This window comes from Watersipora subatra, chromosome 7, assembly GCF_963576615.1.
Source record: "Watersipora subatra chromosome 7, tzWatSuba1.1, whole genome shotgun sequence".
Taxonomy (NCBI): Eukaryota; Metazoa; Bryozoa; class Gymnolaemata; order Cheilostomatida; family Watersiporidae; genus Watersipora; species Watersipora subatra.
This window is the reverse complement of record NC_088714.1, coordinates 55,453,364-55,471,250: the sequence shown is the minus strand read 5'-3', so window position 1 is coordinate 55,471,250 and position 17,887 is coordinate 55,453,364. Positions and strand designations below refer to the sequence as shown.

General features: G+C 34.7%; 1 protein-coding gene across 3 annotated transcripts in view; it reads right to left on the bottom strand.

Moving 5' to 3' along the window:
* Positions 1-17,887, bottom strand: part of LOC137399454 (SUN domain-containing ossification factor-like) — a 47,476-nt gene that overhangs the window by 13,711 nt on the left and 15,878 nt on the right. For 2 of the 3 annotated variants that reach the window (XM_068085576.1, XM_068085578.1), the window contains 10 exons: positions 17,168-17,271; positions 16,798-17,008; positions 15,617-15,820; positions 12,876-13,045; positions 11,704-11,865; positions 9,436-9,683; positions 7,476-7,587; positions 2,307-2,399; positions 1,734-1,902; positions 1,519-1,533 (listed from right to left, as the gene is read on the bottom strand). In XM_068085576.1, the coding sequence (XP_067941677.1) occupies positions 1,519-1,533; positions 1,734-1,902; positions 2,307-2,399; positions 7,476-7,587; positions 9,436-9,683; positions 11,704-11,865; positions 12,876-13,045; positions 15,617-15,820; positions 16,798-17,008; positions 17,168-17,271 (1,488 nt within the window). The remainder of the gene's footprint in view (positions 1-1,518; positions 1,534-1,733; positions 1,903-2,306; positions 2,400-7,475; positions 7,588-9,435; positions 9,684-11,703; positions 11,866-12,875; positions 13,046-15,616; positions 15,821-16,797; positions 17,009-17,167; positions 17,272-17,887) is intronic. The other variant, XM_068085577.1, reaches the window with a different exon arrangement.

Sequence of the window (17,887 nt, the reverse complement as noted above, 5' to 3'; positions counted from 1 at the left end):
CAATATAATTATAGTATCACACATGACTCTTACAAGATGTTTATAGTATCACACATGACTTTTACAAGATGTTTATAGTATCACACATGTTTCTTACAAGGTCTTTGTTATTAAAGAAAGGGACTTTCTGCAGCTTTTCCCACTTTACTATATTATTCCTCATTCTTCCGTTTAGTATTTTTGGTTGAAGCCTAATCATACGTGAGATAAACCCAAACAGATTCACAGACTCATTAAGGCAAAAACATGTTGGCTACATCCAAAAGTGGGAATAATAAAAATAGCTTTTGCATGTTGTCGAATATCTCACACTGTATACAAATAAAAACATTTGTTAATATTTTATTCCATACCTGTATTAATAAAATAGATAATTTAGTGGGAATATTGAAACACATGAACGGTTAAATCAAGCAATGTTCAACCATGCAAGAACACAGATTAGACGAAGATAAATAGCCATCCCATATTAGTACTGAATGTATCATATTATTAAACATGCTGAATGAAGTATATTGTAGTAAGTAGTATATACTACTTAGTAGTATACACTAGTAAGCATTTGTTCTCAAACTGGTATATGCTAGCATAGATTGAAATAAAAGGGCTTGCATGCATGGCACTCCTCTCTCGGAGACTTGATAATAACCAAGTGCTCACAAATACACATGCTGATCAGGAGGAATAAATTTCTCCTACCAACAGCATCAGGTAATATTCATGTGCATTAAAAATGTTGTTGAAGGAAGTTGGAATATCACAGTAACAACTACACTATCAAAAACAAGTTGAAATACCACAGTAACAACTACACTATCCAGTAAACAAGTCGAAATACCACAGTAACAACTACACTATCCAGTAAACAAGTCGGAATACCACAGTAACAACTACACCATTCAGTAAACATGTCGAAATACCACAGTAACAGCTATACTATCCAGTAAACAAGTTGAAATACCAAAGTAACAGCTACACTATCCAATAAACAAGTGGAAATATCACAGTAACAACTATACTATCCAAAAACATGTTGAAATACCACGGTAACAACGACACTATCCAGTAAACAAGTTGAAATACCACAGTAACAAATACACTATCCAGTAAAGAAGTCGAAATATCACAGTAACCACTACACTATCCAGTAAACAAGTCCAAATACTACAGTAACAACTACACTATTCGGTAAACAAGTCGGAATACCACAGTAACAACTACGCTATCCGGTAAACAAGTCTAAATACCACAGTAATAATTACACTATCTAGTAAACAGTCTACCAAGTTTTATAAATGAATTGAAAGGTATATGTATGATTACACTGAGAATACACTGATTGTCTTGATTTTCCTTAAATTTTCTCTCTAAATGCAGGCAACTGTATCAAAATAATTGACATCAGTTAATGATGCCATGTAATGTCAAGGCCAAATATGACATTTACATCCTTAACAGGTGGAAGTAGGAGAATCCATTAGGGAGGATTCATAACATGAAACAACATGCAAAGCTTACCGTCAGCATAGAGACCTGTAGGGAAAAACCGCAGTCAGCATTGATTAATAAATCTGTCGATGTATTTGCAAGGAGTTTACCTAATTACATATCTGTAGTGTTCCAGTTTGACAATATTATTTACTTAGCGTATTTACATAAAGCCATGAATATGAAATACCTAAAGTGAGGATGCCACCTTGGTTCAGAAAGGTTTCAGGACCTATGGGACTCACCAGAATCGGACCCGCTTCTTTTAAGCTGCCTTCTCAGTGGTGAGTCTGGCAGGTCAAGAATACGCTCAATCTCCGCTCGATTTAAGGCTTCCCCTCCACGAGTCATGCAGCTTGAGATAAAAACAGCAAGTAGTAGTGTGCCGATCGAGACTATCGGGGTCAGCCAATCCTGAAAACAAAAATTAATTCACTTCCGCAAAAGAAAACTATGATTTAAAATCCTAACCTACTCCTGTATTTGTAAGGTTACATGTCATGTGAAATATAACACACACATGCGAACGCATGCGCACGCATGAACACAATGACACGACGTGATTTATGTAGATATTGATTTTTGCTAAAAAAATGGTATCATAAATGTTTTCAATGTTTCTGATGTTCAAAATCTCTACTGAAGAAATTTAACATCATTGAAGCTCATAAAATAGATTTACTATTGCTCATGGACATGGCGGATCAAATGTAACAGCAAATTACCCAATTGTAGAATATTGGACACATGCCATGAGCAGACAAATCCAATTATAAATGCTCATACAGTCAAATAGCAAGATGCCAGCTAGTGCTTACAATAGTTTCCTTCTGATGCACATGCTCCTGGAGGACAGCTAGCTCTTCACTCAACCTATGTGCTGTCTCTTTAAGTTGGTTGTAGTCTTTCGTCTACAACACATGCTCATGATCGGAAGGCTGCAAACTTACATGTGTACAAGCATGCACAGTGCACCCCCATGTGACAATAATTCGTTCCATGTTGGCATAAACATATGACAGGACCTCATAACCCAGAGGTGCACTGTACTCACATGTACTAATGTATGTGAATGTAAACATGTAAATGTGAACATGTGTATGTACATACACCTATGCATACACATACACATGTACTACTACCACCTCACACAGTAGTGAAGCGCACATGTTAAATAATTTTCGTTAAAGGTTGAAAACTAGCATAAAACTAAGCATGAAGTTTGCATATTATGAAACTTGAGAAGAAGGCCAAATGATGACAACAGTAGACAAGTGTAGACACTTTGGTGAAACCCATCAGGACACATAATAAATTACCTATGTTAGTATCGGCGCCATACATTAATCCATGGAAGGTGTAATGTTCAGTAAAGTAACTCAATTAGGAATTATGTATATATTTATACGTTGGAGTTATCCTCTTGTTATGGTCGCATGACAGATATTATTGACCTTCGATCGGAGTTTCACTTAGATTATGAGTTATAATAGAAATCTGTTATTGATTAAATCTAAATATGGAACTGTTTGTTATTAAGAACAAAGTTTCATTTTTAGACCTATTTCTTTATAAAAAGGAAGTTCTGCTGATTTTTAGGTTGGCCATAGTTATTCTAAAACTCGTGATTTACCGTAGAGCAACCAACCCTGATATTTTCCCACAAAGTTTGTAATCCTTTACTATTCTAGCCAAAGTGTTATCACATTTCTGACCACATCGATACAGAGTCAGTGGTGGTTCTACCCATAGAGTTATCTCCCCCTAGAGTGATAACTACACGTGCGTTTCCGGTGCCAACAAGGAGCGTTTAGGCCACGCCCGTTTTTTGTGCTAGTCAGTCGTAGTGATTGATTAGATCGATAACATCAGCCATGAGAAGGGTTAAACAAAGATTATGAATTTCCAGTTAAGATAGTAATTAATGCTCATATTAAAGAAATGATGATTATAGTTTATCACTCTAATATATGCTTATTATTTAAAGCAATTCAATACCTACCAGGGATTGCTAAACATATTATGGAAACGTTTGCTTTTCCATTTCCATAAACATAAATATTTCCATAATTTTAGGGAAATGGATATGGAAATTTTATCTTAGAAATATGGAAATGGTATGGAAATGGAAATTATATAGAAATGAATTATGGAAATGCTATGGAAATGGAAATAATATGGAACAGAAGTAGGGAAATGTTATGGAAATGAAATTAATTTGGAAATGTTATCGAAATGAATTATGAAAATGTTATGGAAATAGAAATAACATGACAATGAATTATGGAAATGGAAATAATATGGAAATAAATTATGGAAATATTATGGAAAAGGAATTAATATGGAAATAAATTATGGAAACGGAAGTAATATGGAATGAATTATGGGAATGTTATGGAAATAATATGGAAATGAAGTAGGGAAATGTTATAAAAACGGATATAATATGGAAATGAATAATGGAAATGTTACGGAAATAATATGGAAATGAAGTAGGGAAATATGGAAATAATATGGAAATGTTATGGAAATAATTTGGAAATGTTATGGAAATGAATTATGGAAATGTCACGAAAATGGAAATAATATGGAAATGAATTATGGAAATGGAAATAATAAGGAAATGAATTATGGAAATGTTATGGAAATGGAATTAACATGGAAATAAATTATGGAAATGGAAGTAAAATGGAATGAATTATGGAAATGTTATGGAAATAATATGGAAATGAAGTAGGGAAATGTTATGGAAACGGAAATAATATGGAAATGAATTATGGAAATGGGAATAATATGGAAATGAAGTAGGGCAATGTTATGGAAATAATATGGAAATGAATTATGGAAATGTTATGGAACTGGAAATAATATGGAAATGAAGTAGGGAAATGTTATGGAACTGGAAATAATATGGAAATGAAATAGGGAAATGTTATGGAAACGGGAATAATATGGAAATGAAGTAGGGCAATGTTATGGAAATAATATGGAAATGAATTATGGAAATGTTATGGAACTGGAAATAATATGGAAATGAAGTAGGGAAATGTTATGGAACTGGAAATAATATGGAAATGAAATAGGGAAATGTTATGGAAACGGAAATAATATGGAAATGTTATGGAAATGTTATGGAAATGGAAATAATATGGAAATGAAGTAGGGCAATGTTATGGAAATGAAAATAATATGGAAATGAACTATGGAAATGTTATGGAACTGGAAATAATATGGAAATTAATTATGGAAATGGAAATTGTGACATACACGTAATCCCTAATACCTACATGACTCTCAAAGCCACTGAATAGATAGTGTTAAGTGAGTTAATGCAATCAGTTACTCATAGATAAGATAGATAATCATACTGGGGTTGTATTACATTAGTGTGATGGGAAGCTAATCGACTGCCATCAACTATGAGCTGTACTACCCGAGTTGCCCGAGTAATAAAAAAGTCTTTGGACAGAAAAGTTATTTTTATATAACATTTACCATTCTAACTTTAAAACTTCATATCATGAAAAAATATTTTTAAGCAGTTCAAATGAATTAAGAGAAAAAAAATAAAACTGTAAAAGTTTTCAAGCGTTTTCAATCTACTACAACTTTTAAATTTCATATCATGAAAGAAGTGTTTTGTGGAAATAAATTAGGAAAAAAAATAAAACTGTAAATGTGTTTAAATATAAAACAATTAGCAAGTAATGGCTAAATATAATCTGTTTAGCTATGATTACAATATAAAATTATTTAATAAATAAAGTAATAAAAAAGTCTATTTTATTTTTAAATAATTATAATTTAGTATAATTAAGTATAATTTATTTTTATCTAACATATAACAACATTTGCCACTCTTTCAAGCTTTTTGCTTGCTTACATCAAGCAAAGATGTCCACTAACTAGTGGACATCTTTGCTTCAAGCTAGTCTATGTACAGTCAAACATGGATAACTCGCCCACGGATAGCTCGAACACATGGTTAATTCGAACGGTTTCTTTGGTCCGTTCCCACGTAATGATAAATTGCTATAGATAACTCGAACTCAACACTGTAAACTCGAACTGTTTTTTGCCCAACGGCTACTGAAACGGTCGTTATCGCTTTAGAAAATCACTTTATTCCAAGCCATAAAAGTAAACCTCAACTTTTCGTGATTCATAAGCGTCGTTATTACCACCATCGGCAAAATATTTTTGTCAACGACTTTTCTAAAGGTTTGATGAAATTTGATTTATACCAAACATCTGCTTAGCGATCGCCCTTCGGAAGCAAGGTAAAGTGAGGTAATCTTTGCATAAACTTCAAGAAAAATCAGCAAAATTGATCGTGGGTAAAACCCTCAAAAGAAAAGATGTCTTTTCTTTTGAGCATTTCAACAACAATCAAGTTTTGCCAATGTCAATCTAAAAAACATCCTGGCAATAACATCACCTCAAACAACGAACCAATCTCAAGTGATAGAAAAATCTCTATACTTTTTGATAAAAACGTTTTAAACTTTACATTAGAAGCAATTAATTTAAAACAAGCCATTTGTGCTTTTGATTTATATTATAGTTTGTATATATACTGATGTGTTTTCTTTTGAGCATTTCAACAACGATCAAGTTTTGCCAATGTCAATCTAAAAAACGTCCTGGCAATAACATCACCTCAAACAACAAACCAATCTCAAGTGATAAAAAAATCTCTATACTTTTTGATAAAAACGTTTTAAACTTTACATTAGAAGCATTTAATTCGAAACAAGCCATTTGTGCTTTTGATTTATATTATAGTTTGTATATGTACATGTATCTACTAATAAATAAGTAAATACATGGACTTGTGACAGTGCCTTGATAACTTGAACGCTCTGATAATTCGAACACTTTCGCTCGGTCCCGTGGAGTTCGAGTTATCCATGTTTGACTGTATTTGATTGATATGTATTGAAATCTAATATTAAGGGATGTTTGTGAAAGGTGTTTGTGAACTGCAAGGGATGTTTGTGAACTGTGGTGTCAATGAATCACTCTATCACCATACAATGTCAATACTTTCAGTTGATGGCAGTCGATTAGCTTCCCATCACACCAATGTAATACAACCCCAGTATGACTATCTATCTATCTTATCTATGAGTAACCAATGATATACAGGCCCCCATGTGTGGGGGGCTGTATATCATTGGAGTAACTGATTGCATTAACTCACTTACTTAACACTATCTATTCAGTGACTTTGCAAGGCATTTAGGTATTGAATTGCTTTAAATAATAAGCATATATTAGAGTAATAAACTATAATCATCATTTCTTTAATATGAGCATTAATTACTATCTTAACTGGAAATTCATGATCATTCTCATGGCTGATGTTATTGTTCTGTCAATCACTACGACTGACTAGCACAAAAAAGGGGCGTGGCTTAAACGCTCCTTGTTGGCACCGGAAACGCTCGTGTTGTTGAAAGCACAGTTATTACTCTAGGGAGGAGATAACTTTACGGTTCTACCGTACAAGTATCAGCTATGAAATAGCCTTACAAAAGAGTTATCCATGCCCTTATAGTTCTAAAACTGAGCCCTCTGCCACATAGTGTTTTGTGACAAGGTTATAATCCTCGGCCATACTTTTGAGTTGCCCATTTAACTTACAATGGAATCAACTTCCTAGTAGTTTTATCATAGATTTACCAAACCTCTGATAGTAATACTATTAAACTGTCAGTCCATCACTGGTCTTATCAAAATGTGATCAACCCTATTGCAGCCCTGAACAAAATGCTAGGAGCCTCAACTAATCTAATAGTAAGTAGTTAGTAGTAGTTAGGTATTGTATGTCAAACACAGACAAACATAAAAAAAGATAACATACATGTAAATTAATCATGATAGTTGTTCTAACTATCAAATACTTCTTTTCATACATGATTGAAATAAACTTTGTAACATAGTCTATTTCTATTGTATTATTATAGATATTTCTAGTCATGTACCAGGTGCTCCAACTTCATGGTAGTGTTCTGAAGAGACCGCATTGTCTTATTTAGTGCCCTTTGAAGGTCTTCCTTTTGATTCTTAGATTTCTGGCTCATCTCCTCCAGATATCTGAAATCAAACAGCCAACCAATTAGAGCATGATAAATCGTTACTTAGCCAATCAGAATAAAAAATAAGTTTAGTCGCTTTCACATTCGATGAGTACTGAACAACAAGCATCTGTGACATATCCTAATTTACTAATATATATATAATATATAGCATATATATAATATAAAAAACGAATATATATACATATATTCGTTAGTATCATTGCTATACATTAATATTTGGAAGGTTCAGTGTTCAGTAAATTGACTCGAATATGATTTATGTACATTTATATAGTTATATGTTGGAGTTATCCTCTTGTTATGGTAACATGATCGAAATTATTGACCTTTAATCAAAGTTTCATCAACTGCGCTTAGATGAAGAATTCCAAAAGAAATATGTTATTGATAAAATTTAAATCTGGAACTGTTTATAACGAAAATATATATAAAACAAATATATATATCTTAGTTATAGGCTATACATATTATATATAATATACATATAACATATATATATATATATTATATATATAAAGATAGAGAGATATATGTATAGACAATGTATATATATAGTAGCAAATTATATATATATATATATATATATTGTAAATACATATACCGCAAAACCTCTATTTGAATGCCACCTCTAATAGAATGCCATTACATGAGAAGGATTGAACAATACAGCGCCATCTTTAAATGAACGTCACCTCTATTGAACCGCCACTTTGACATTTATTGATCTTTACGAACCCAAAGTCGGCAATGATCAGAAGAAAAGTGTCCACAAAATAGCACTAATAAATTAATAATGACTCAGTTACCTCAATAACAATTAATTCTTTCATGGTTGCTGTAGTGGTTGTCTTGATTTTAGAGACGATGTACTCAAGAAGATCGATCGTTATAATCATCAGAACTACACTCTGATTCGAAGTCATTAAGGTCTAAATCTTATCCATTGTCTTCAGAATAGTCCATAATTTGGTTTACAACCTGACCTGAAGACTTTAAAATGTATGAGGAACGATGTAATAAGATGTAAGATGTAATAGCAGCCATTGTTATGGCATGCCGATGTCGGGTTATAACTCTAAATTTTTTCAGGTTTTTCCTTTAAAACTTCGAAGGTGACACCATCAAATAATTATTAACTGTACTCTGCTAAAATTTTATAATCAAAGTAGTTCCTTGTTCGACTCGCTCTGATATTTTACATGTATAGGAAAAAGGGTTAGGCAAAAATGCAGGGGCCGACAGGGTTAATGTCGCTCTCTCTGAAAGAGAGTCTAAAATATATGCGACATTAGCATCGCTTCGCCCGTTTTTCATTCGGACTTTGTCTTCTCAAAATCCTGTTGAGCTAGTAGACAAATACAACGCCACTTTCTATTTGAACGTCACCTCTAATAAAACATCACTATAGGATAAAGGTTAAAAAATACAGTGCCATGGCATTCAAATAGAGGTTAATGGTATATATATTTACCTAATTATATAGCAGTAAACTTTGATGCAGTCTTCTCTCTTATCAAACTGTACCTTAATAGTACAGCTTGATAAGAGAGAAGACTGCATCCTCGAAACTGAGAGTAGCTGAAAGATTAATACTCACTAGTCAGACTTACCTGGCTAAGCTGGTTCTTTCTGCAAACAACTGACACTAGATACGTGGCACATCAGATATTTACAGCACATTTAACTAAGACAAGTGCATAGACATAGACTCCGTTAGGGTGTCTAAGCAGGTCATGAGGCTAATTTATGAAACAATAAATATTTGGCTCGGCTTATAAGACATTTTTCCCGAGCAGGGAGACAACACAACAAAGAGAACACAACTCTATCAACCACTACAGACCTGTTGGTCACTTGCAGGTTTAGTTCCAAAGACTTGACTTGATTGCTTAATCTACTTATAGTTGTGCTCCTTTTCCCGTGTCGAGGAGCTGCTGGGGGAGGGTCAGCAGAGCTCTCTGCATCTTCTATCTCTCCTTCCTCTTCTGCAATAGGCTCTTCTTCTGCAACTGCACCTGTCACTGACTGGACCATCTCTTTTACATCCTCAGGCACAACAGTAGGTGGTTCAGCAAGAGTTGGAGGCGACGGCTGGAAGGAAAAGATCCATATGAAAGGTAACACAAAATGTTTCATAGACTTACAATATTCCATGTACACAGAGTCAGCCAACCAGCGATGCAAAATGCCTAGTATTGTTAAGCCCGTCATCAATGCAACCAGTGCAACATCAGTGCAACCAGCCCGTCATCAATGCAAAATGTCTAGTATTGTTAAGCCTGAATAAAAAGCAATAATATTGTACCTTTTTGTTTAAGATGATACTAAATTTAGATGTACTAATTCTATGTACAGCATTGATTTGTGCCTTTTCCATAACTTCTGTCAACCATACTAATCTTCTCTGAATCCACCATTTTAAAACCAAATAAAGGAAATATGAAGCGCTGCTTACCATTACTTGAGCCAGTAAAACCAAATTATGTGGAGAATTGCCTACATATGTACTGATTTACAAAACTGATTTGTAACTTCAGATACTATGTACGGTATAGATATATGTACAGTATTTTTAGTATTAAAAATGTCGTTACTTGGTTATAATACAACAAAAACTGGTACCCGCATCAGTGAAAACTTTGCAAGACACAGTCTGCTATGCTAATACAGTACTTGGGGAAGCAACAATGTTTTCTGAGAATTAAACCATATCAATTTAGTTTAGTCATAAACCAGAGGATAAAAATATTGATTTGTGCCTCTTTTCCATAACTCCTGTCAACCATACTAGTCTTCTCTGAATCCAACATTTTAAAACTAAATAAGGGAAATATGAAGCGCTGCTTACCATTACTTGAGCCAGTAAAACCAAATTATGGAAAGAATTGCCTACATATGTACTGATTTACAAAACTGGTTTGTAACTTCAGATAGCATGTTAGAAATTAGTTCTAATGCAAAAATTGATATTTAGCCACATTTAACGTCGCATGCAAGAAAACCTTTACGCTCAGGTTGTTGAAAGTGAAACCTTTTGGCCCCCAACACCAACCTAGACAGCCAACAAAGATGTTTCGGCTACTGTCCCAACCTCCATTAAGGTTCTCAGCTTTTGGTAAAACAGCTAATGATAATTTTTGGCCACTGTCCCACCTCCTTTAAGATGTCAGCTATCGATAAGACGACAAACAAACACCTTCTGGCCACTGTTCCACCTCCTTTAAGATGTCAGCTATCGATAATACAACAAACAAACACCTTCTGGCCACTGTTCCACCTCCTTTAAGATGTCAGCTATCGATAATACAACAAACAAACACCTTCTGGCCACTGTTCCACCTCATTTACGATGTCAGCTTTCGATAAGACAACAAACCAACACATTCTGGCCACTGTCGCATCTCCTTTATGATGTCAGCTATTAATAAGACAGCAAACCAAAAACCTTTTGGTCACCGTTCCACCTTCTTTAAGATGTCAGCTATCAAAAAGACAGCAAACAAACACCTTCTAGCCACTGTCCCACCTCATTTAAGATGTCAGCTTTCGATAAGAGAACCAACCAACACATTTTGGCCACTGTCGCATCTCCTTTTGATATGAGCTATTGATAAGGCAGCAAACCAACAGCTTCTGGCCACTGTTCTACCTCCTTTATGATGTCAGCTATCAATAAGGCAGCACACTAAAGACGTTCTTGCAAACCAATATGCATGCAGCTATATCTTCCCTCATTAAAGCTCTAAAAAGCCATTGTACAACAGAAAGGCATAAAAGAAAAATTTATACAGGTATGAAAATACCTAAAAGTGATTCCCTGTGACAGCAGAACACAAGGTGCTAGTCATAGCTTTACTTTTAATTTACAACATAAGAAAAAATTCTCCTATGAAATACGTATGTAAGCAGCGATAGGCACACTGCAGACTTAATGATATTCCTCAGGTATGTGTCCAAATGGTCAGGCTACCATCGGGTCAGTGTGGAAGGGAATACAAGTAGAAGGCTGAAATATGTCAGTATAATAGAGTGAGCATTCCATCCCTTGTAGACACCCCAATAAATCTCATATAGCCAAGCTCGACTGTGTATCATAACCTGAACAACCTACCAGAACCTGCTCCATCTCCCCAGGCTTAGATGCTTCCACTTCTCCCTTAGTTTCTGATTCTTCTATCTTAACTGCTGTCGGTTGTACAGGAGAAACTGTAGATGTAACAGTTGCCACTACCTGGCTAGTCCCTACCTCACGTGCTGTTGGTGTTGTCTGCACCTGTCAAAGAGTAAATAATTCCACAGTGATCAGGCAGCAGGTGATACAGCTTGCTAACTGGGCCAAAACGTTAAACTAAGCAACAGAAGTGTAATTTACCTAGCTAGGGAACCAGTAACCGCAAGCAAATAAGATTTCAGCATTTTCCAACCTATATTTAAAATGATAATAATAAAAACATAATATTTAATTATGTGAAATATACGGAGTAGAGCACAAGTTTTACCCAATTTTTACTCTTGCATCATTATATAATGTTAAATAAACTCAAATATTATACTCGTCATGTATACAAAACTAACAGAAAGGAGTAAAATAATAATAACAGAACATTTATGGCAGCTGGCAAAAGGCTAAACAAACTTTTATTGATGACCCCTTTGTTTCTATGAGTAAGCAGATATTCTATGTTGCTTATGCAAATAGGACGAGCACGCGAAATATCCAGATAATTATAACAGTAAACTAAGTCTAGACCGAACTGTCCGATTCGAATGCTTCAGTATCCCAAACTGTTTATCACAAAAGCTGAGGCTATACAGGTTGCTCAAGCAAAGGTCTTCGATAATATGTATGCATCAAAGAGTAGGAGTGCAATCCTCAAAGAGCTCATCATAAAGGTGTCTCTTTTTAATACAAACAAGTCCATTTTAAAAATTACTACTGCAAACTGTAAACATAAAATTGGAACCATCTTTATAAATGGTTTCATTGATCGATCTACATCTTTTGCATGTGTATTATGAAATTGCGATTTCATGGAAACTATCATGAAAAAATGACCGGATAGTAGTATCAGGCAATGTTATGTAGCTGTAGTTGCTACGATAAACCAGCACACTATCTAGCAACACTTTTCAAACAATGAATACGGCATCAAAAGTCGCCAAACAGAATGAAGTGAAATTCTGTCCAAACCCATCCAGTGGACCCAAAAATGCAAAACATTAATATCATAATTTAACAGAAAATAACTTCCGAAATTATAAATTAACAATAGTTTAACAAACCTTAGCCTTTGAACCCTCTGCCTCGACAGGAACGGGCAATTGTATAGAGTCCTTAGCAACAATTTCAGACTTGTTCAAATCTAAACTCGCTAAAGTAGGTTTGATGATTTCATCAGAGGTGGTCGGAGTGGCTTTAGGCGCGCTATCGGGGTCACAAGGTCGACTCAACTCTAAAAAGTAAAGCATTTTCATAATCACTATGAAAACAGTCATGGCAATGATGAAAAAGCCTTCAGCTGCATATATTTACATGTATTACAATGTCAAGTGAGGTCGTTAAGTTTGAGTAGCTCTATGTCTACATACTGCAGACAGGTCAGCAGCAAGGTAGCATTTACACTAAAATTAAAATCCTTTCCTGAAACACTTTCTCAGTAAAAAAAACCTGTTGGAAGGTATGTCTCTAAAAATGTGGGTTTGAGGACAATATAAACCGAGTGAAGAGCTAGGTCTTAACATGAAAGAAGCAAGAATTAAGCGATAGTATAATTGCTTTGGGGAGCTCAACAGCTGAAGATCTTGCCCATTTTCAAATAATAAAAACTCCAGCCACCATTTATTACTAAACAACTGCAGAAGATTTTATTTAGCAGTCTGAAATCCGTGAAACCGAATAGCCCAATAATAAAGCACAGTTACATGTACTGAACATACAGATATGAAAACAAATCTGTGCCTCTGTGATGTTATATTACTATAGCCTTCCGCAACGCACTTTCTCTGTGATAACTTTCTATCACAAACTATCATGCATTCGTAGCCTACTCACTTTGAGTGACACGAACAGCTATCATATACGGCACTTTCGGATTTCTTAGGAATGCAGGGTACACACTTTGCTTTGCGTTCAGATTGCAATCAGGTACCTCTCACAATTTTATGAAAAATGCAATATTTTTGGCCTTGATCGGGTACACAAAATATACACCAGCACTGAATGGAATAGGTCATGAGTGGCATTGCATCGGCCAAAACCATAGCATGAGATTTTTATACATCAAACAATTGCCTAATTATAAAAGCATTCGGTGTATGCTAAGAAACCAAAAGGCAGCCAAAGTCGCAATAAACCTCATCAACAGTATCAAAGGAATCAAGCCTTAGACGAATCACTCAAGCTTGTAATAAGCATTGCTATGAATAGCAGCTGCCTCCCTGAGGATTGATGGCTAACACTATAACTACCGTTTCTACCAGATATGTTCGAGCATCGCTGACAAGCAGATCCTCTGCCAAACTTAGTGCTGCACGATATCTTTGCATGTACATTCGATTATTTGGTCTCAAAATATATCGAATATCGAAAAATATCGAACATTGGAGTTGTCTTCTTTTGATATATAGTGTTAGATTTTAACATGAACGATATGAGAAGATATTGGTTAATATTGGTTGAAAAACAGGAGTTGTCACCTCGTTACAATAAAGAAAATAGACAACTCCATTTTTGGAAAATAAAATCAGCCGATATTTGGATAAAATATCTGCTTTGATATTCATATCGACTTGAAAACTGACCAAATAAAAAATCGTCCACTGAAATATATCGTCATATCGAATTATATCGTGTTATCGTGCAGCACTAGCCAAACCATTAAATATGTACTTGGACAAAATATTAGTATATTTTATCAGAAAGTCCCCTTAGACTTTCTAATAAAATAATTTATCAGAAAGTATGATTTTATGTAAAAGATGATTTTATCTATGTTTTATCATTTGCAATAATTTTTTAAGTTTGAGGTGATCTGACTACCAGGATGTGTCAAGATTAAAATCAACAAAACTTGATCGTGGTTAAAATGCTATGGAAATGTTCATTACTCATGATCATCTCTCACGTTGTATGGAACTGCCAAGCGTACTAGTTTTCTATAACAGAACAAAGTAACATTGTACAAATAACTTTGTTATACACAGTTTTACAAGGAACAGTATCTAAAAAGACTACACAAACCACGCATAACGGCACGCGGTAACAGCGCGCCGTAACAGAATGCCGTAATTGTTGAATCATAAGACTTCAAACTGCTTACAGACAAAGACAATGATAAATGCTTCTCTATCTCTATCATATCTATGCATGCCTTGAGACACCAAACACTTGCAGTTCATGCCAAGATACCTCATGACACTAGACATATTCAATTCATGTTAAGATCCCTCATGACACCGAACACCTTCAGTTCATATCGAGATGTCTCGCGACACCAAACATCTTCAGCTCATGTCAAGATGCCTCGCGACACCAAACACCTACAGTTCATGCTAAAATGCCTCATGATACTAGACACCTTCAGTTCATGCCAAGATGCCTCACAACAATAAACACCTTCAGTTCATGCTAAGATGCCTCACGACACCGAACACCTTCATCTCATGTCAAGATGCCTCGCGACACCAAACACCTACAGTTCATGCTAAAATGCCTCATGACACTAGACACCTTCAGTTCATGCCAAAATGCCTAATGACACTAGACACCTTCAGTTCATAACAGAATGTCTCACGACACCAAACAACGTTAGTTCATGTTAAGCCATACTATATATTCCCATGTTTAATACAATTCATCGTAAAAATGCCGCCTTGTACGTATTAAAATTTGGTTAGATAAATGTCTCTGTAGCGCTACTCATAAATTGGAGAGAGCATCAGAAATGTGAGCAATAACCTGGATAGTATAATATAGGTGAGTCTGGAGGGTGTGACCATTCAGACAAATATCACAAAATCTGTACCTGTGGGCACCTCACTTTTGTTGTCAACCGGAATATCTCGAGTTTGGTCCTCTTCGTTTTTAGCTTGAGCAATATTGAGATCGTCATCACGCAAATGAAAGTGCTCAGGGCAGCAATACAGTGGCACTTCTTCTATGCTATTATAGCACAGGAAACATTCCGTAGGTTGAGGAGGGAATACAAAGTTCACATCAGATCTATTTGCTATAAAACAAATCATAGCACTCTTTTTTAAACATCTATTCACAATGTACTAAACTAGGTTTAAGAGTTATCTGCCCAATATTGAAGTATTTAACTTTAAAAGATGTGCCACAAGAAATTTTAACCCCAGAAAATGAAACCAATAGCTCAAATCTTGTGTTATAGTATAACTAAATTTGACATACTTTTCGAGAATGCAACTTTCAGGCACTCACGAATACATATCTTTACAGAGAATTGGGGGTCTTCCATATTTCTAGCACAAAAAAAACAGAACAAATTAAATCTATTTGGTTACCATGAACATTCAAATGAATTTATTTAAAAAAGTAATTTTTAGCTAATGGATTAATGGTACAAAATAGCTAGTGACGATAAACAGTTGTAAAAGACATGGCCGAATTACTCAGCAATGGGTACCATTATAAAAATAGCAGACTGTTTCCTGGGCTATTTGATTATTGTACGTAGGTAAGGTGAAAAAACTCAGACATAAAGACTGGTGTGGTAATAGCACGTGTGGTTTGACCTAAAGCGCTTCAAAAAGTGGACTGACGGTGAGCTACATAGTAAACAGTTGCTAACGAGGTGCCCATTCGCGGATCCATTGGTTGAGAGATAATTCAAAAGATGACAACTCCTTAGTAGTTTTAATGCCAACCAAAACTCATAACAGCATTCAGCTGTGTAAGAAACGTGAGCTTTCAAACTCACTGTCGCATAGCAAGACAATCACATCAAACAAAACATATACAAAAGAACTTTCTACAATTCTAACAATTCAAATTATTTCTATTCAAGAGGATATTTTGAGAAGTATTGTTAATACAACAAAAATGTTTAAATCATTATCTGAAAACAGCCCATTTTATATTAACTAACCAATAATAATGTAAGTGATCCACTGTATTTATTACAAGTTAAATATTGCCGGTTCCTAGTGAGTTACACAAACACTTCAACAGTTGGAAGCTTACATATAGCCTGAGTTTCATTAACAAGAGTGGGTGGAGAATCAGTTGAAAGAATTTTTATTGGTTCTTCTGTAGCCGTCCCTATACTTTGGTTATCCGCCTCATCGCCATCATCGTCGTCGTCATCATCATCATCATCAACACCGCTGCCAAACACTCGTATGATTGTAATAGGACAGTAGTGTTCGTTGCCATAGTGACTCAATATCTCTATCTAAAAGGGAACAGATATGTTTTTTTGTACTATTTGTATCAGCTAGTTAGATTATCAGAGTGTTTAGGAATGCTTAAAGATTATATGTATATCGTTGTGATTAGCTCTACATGAAGTACCCGTGCGCTAGCTATATATCAACTGTATCTCAGTACTAACCTTAACGAAGGAAGTATAGCGATCAAGTTGATCAATCGCGAATCCTTGAACTCCCCGCTGCTCTTTAGCACGAAATGTACCAATCGATTGCCAGTCCTTCCCGGCTAATAAAACAAGTTGTCTATCTAATGCTCATTTAACATGAAAAAAATAATTATTTGAACTAACACGAAAGGCTAATCAATAGAACTAACACGAAAGGCTAATCAATAGAACTAACATAAAGAGTTAACCAAAAGAACTAATATAAAGAGTTAATCCATAGAATTAACATGAAAGGCTAACCAATAGAACTATCATAAAGAGTTAATCAATAGAACTAACATAAAGAGCTAAGCAATAGAACTAACACGAAAGGCTAATCAATAGAACTAACATAAAGAGTTAACCAAAAGAACTAATATAAAGAGTTAATCCATAGAATTAACATGAAAGGCTAACCAATAGAACTAACATAAAGAGCTAATCAATAGAACTAACATGAAGAGTTAATCAATAGAACTAACATAAAGAGCTAATGAATAGAACTAATGTAAAGCGCTAATCAATAGAACTAACATGAAGAGTTAATCAATAGAACTAACATAAAGAGTTAATCAATAGAACTAACATAAAGAGTTAATCAATAGAACTAACATAAAGAGCTAATCAATAGAACTTACATAAAGAGCTTATCAATAGAACTAACATAAAGAGTTAATCAATAGAACTAACATAAAG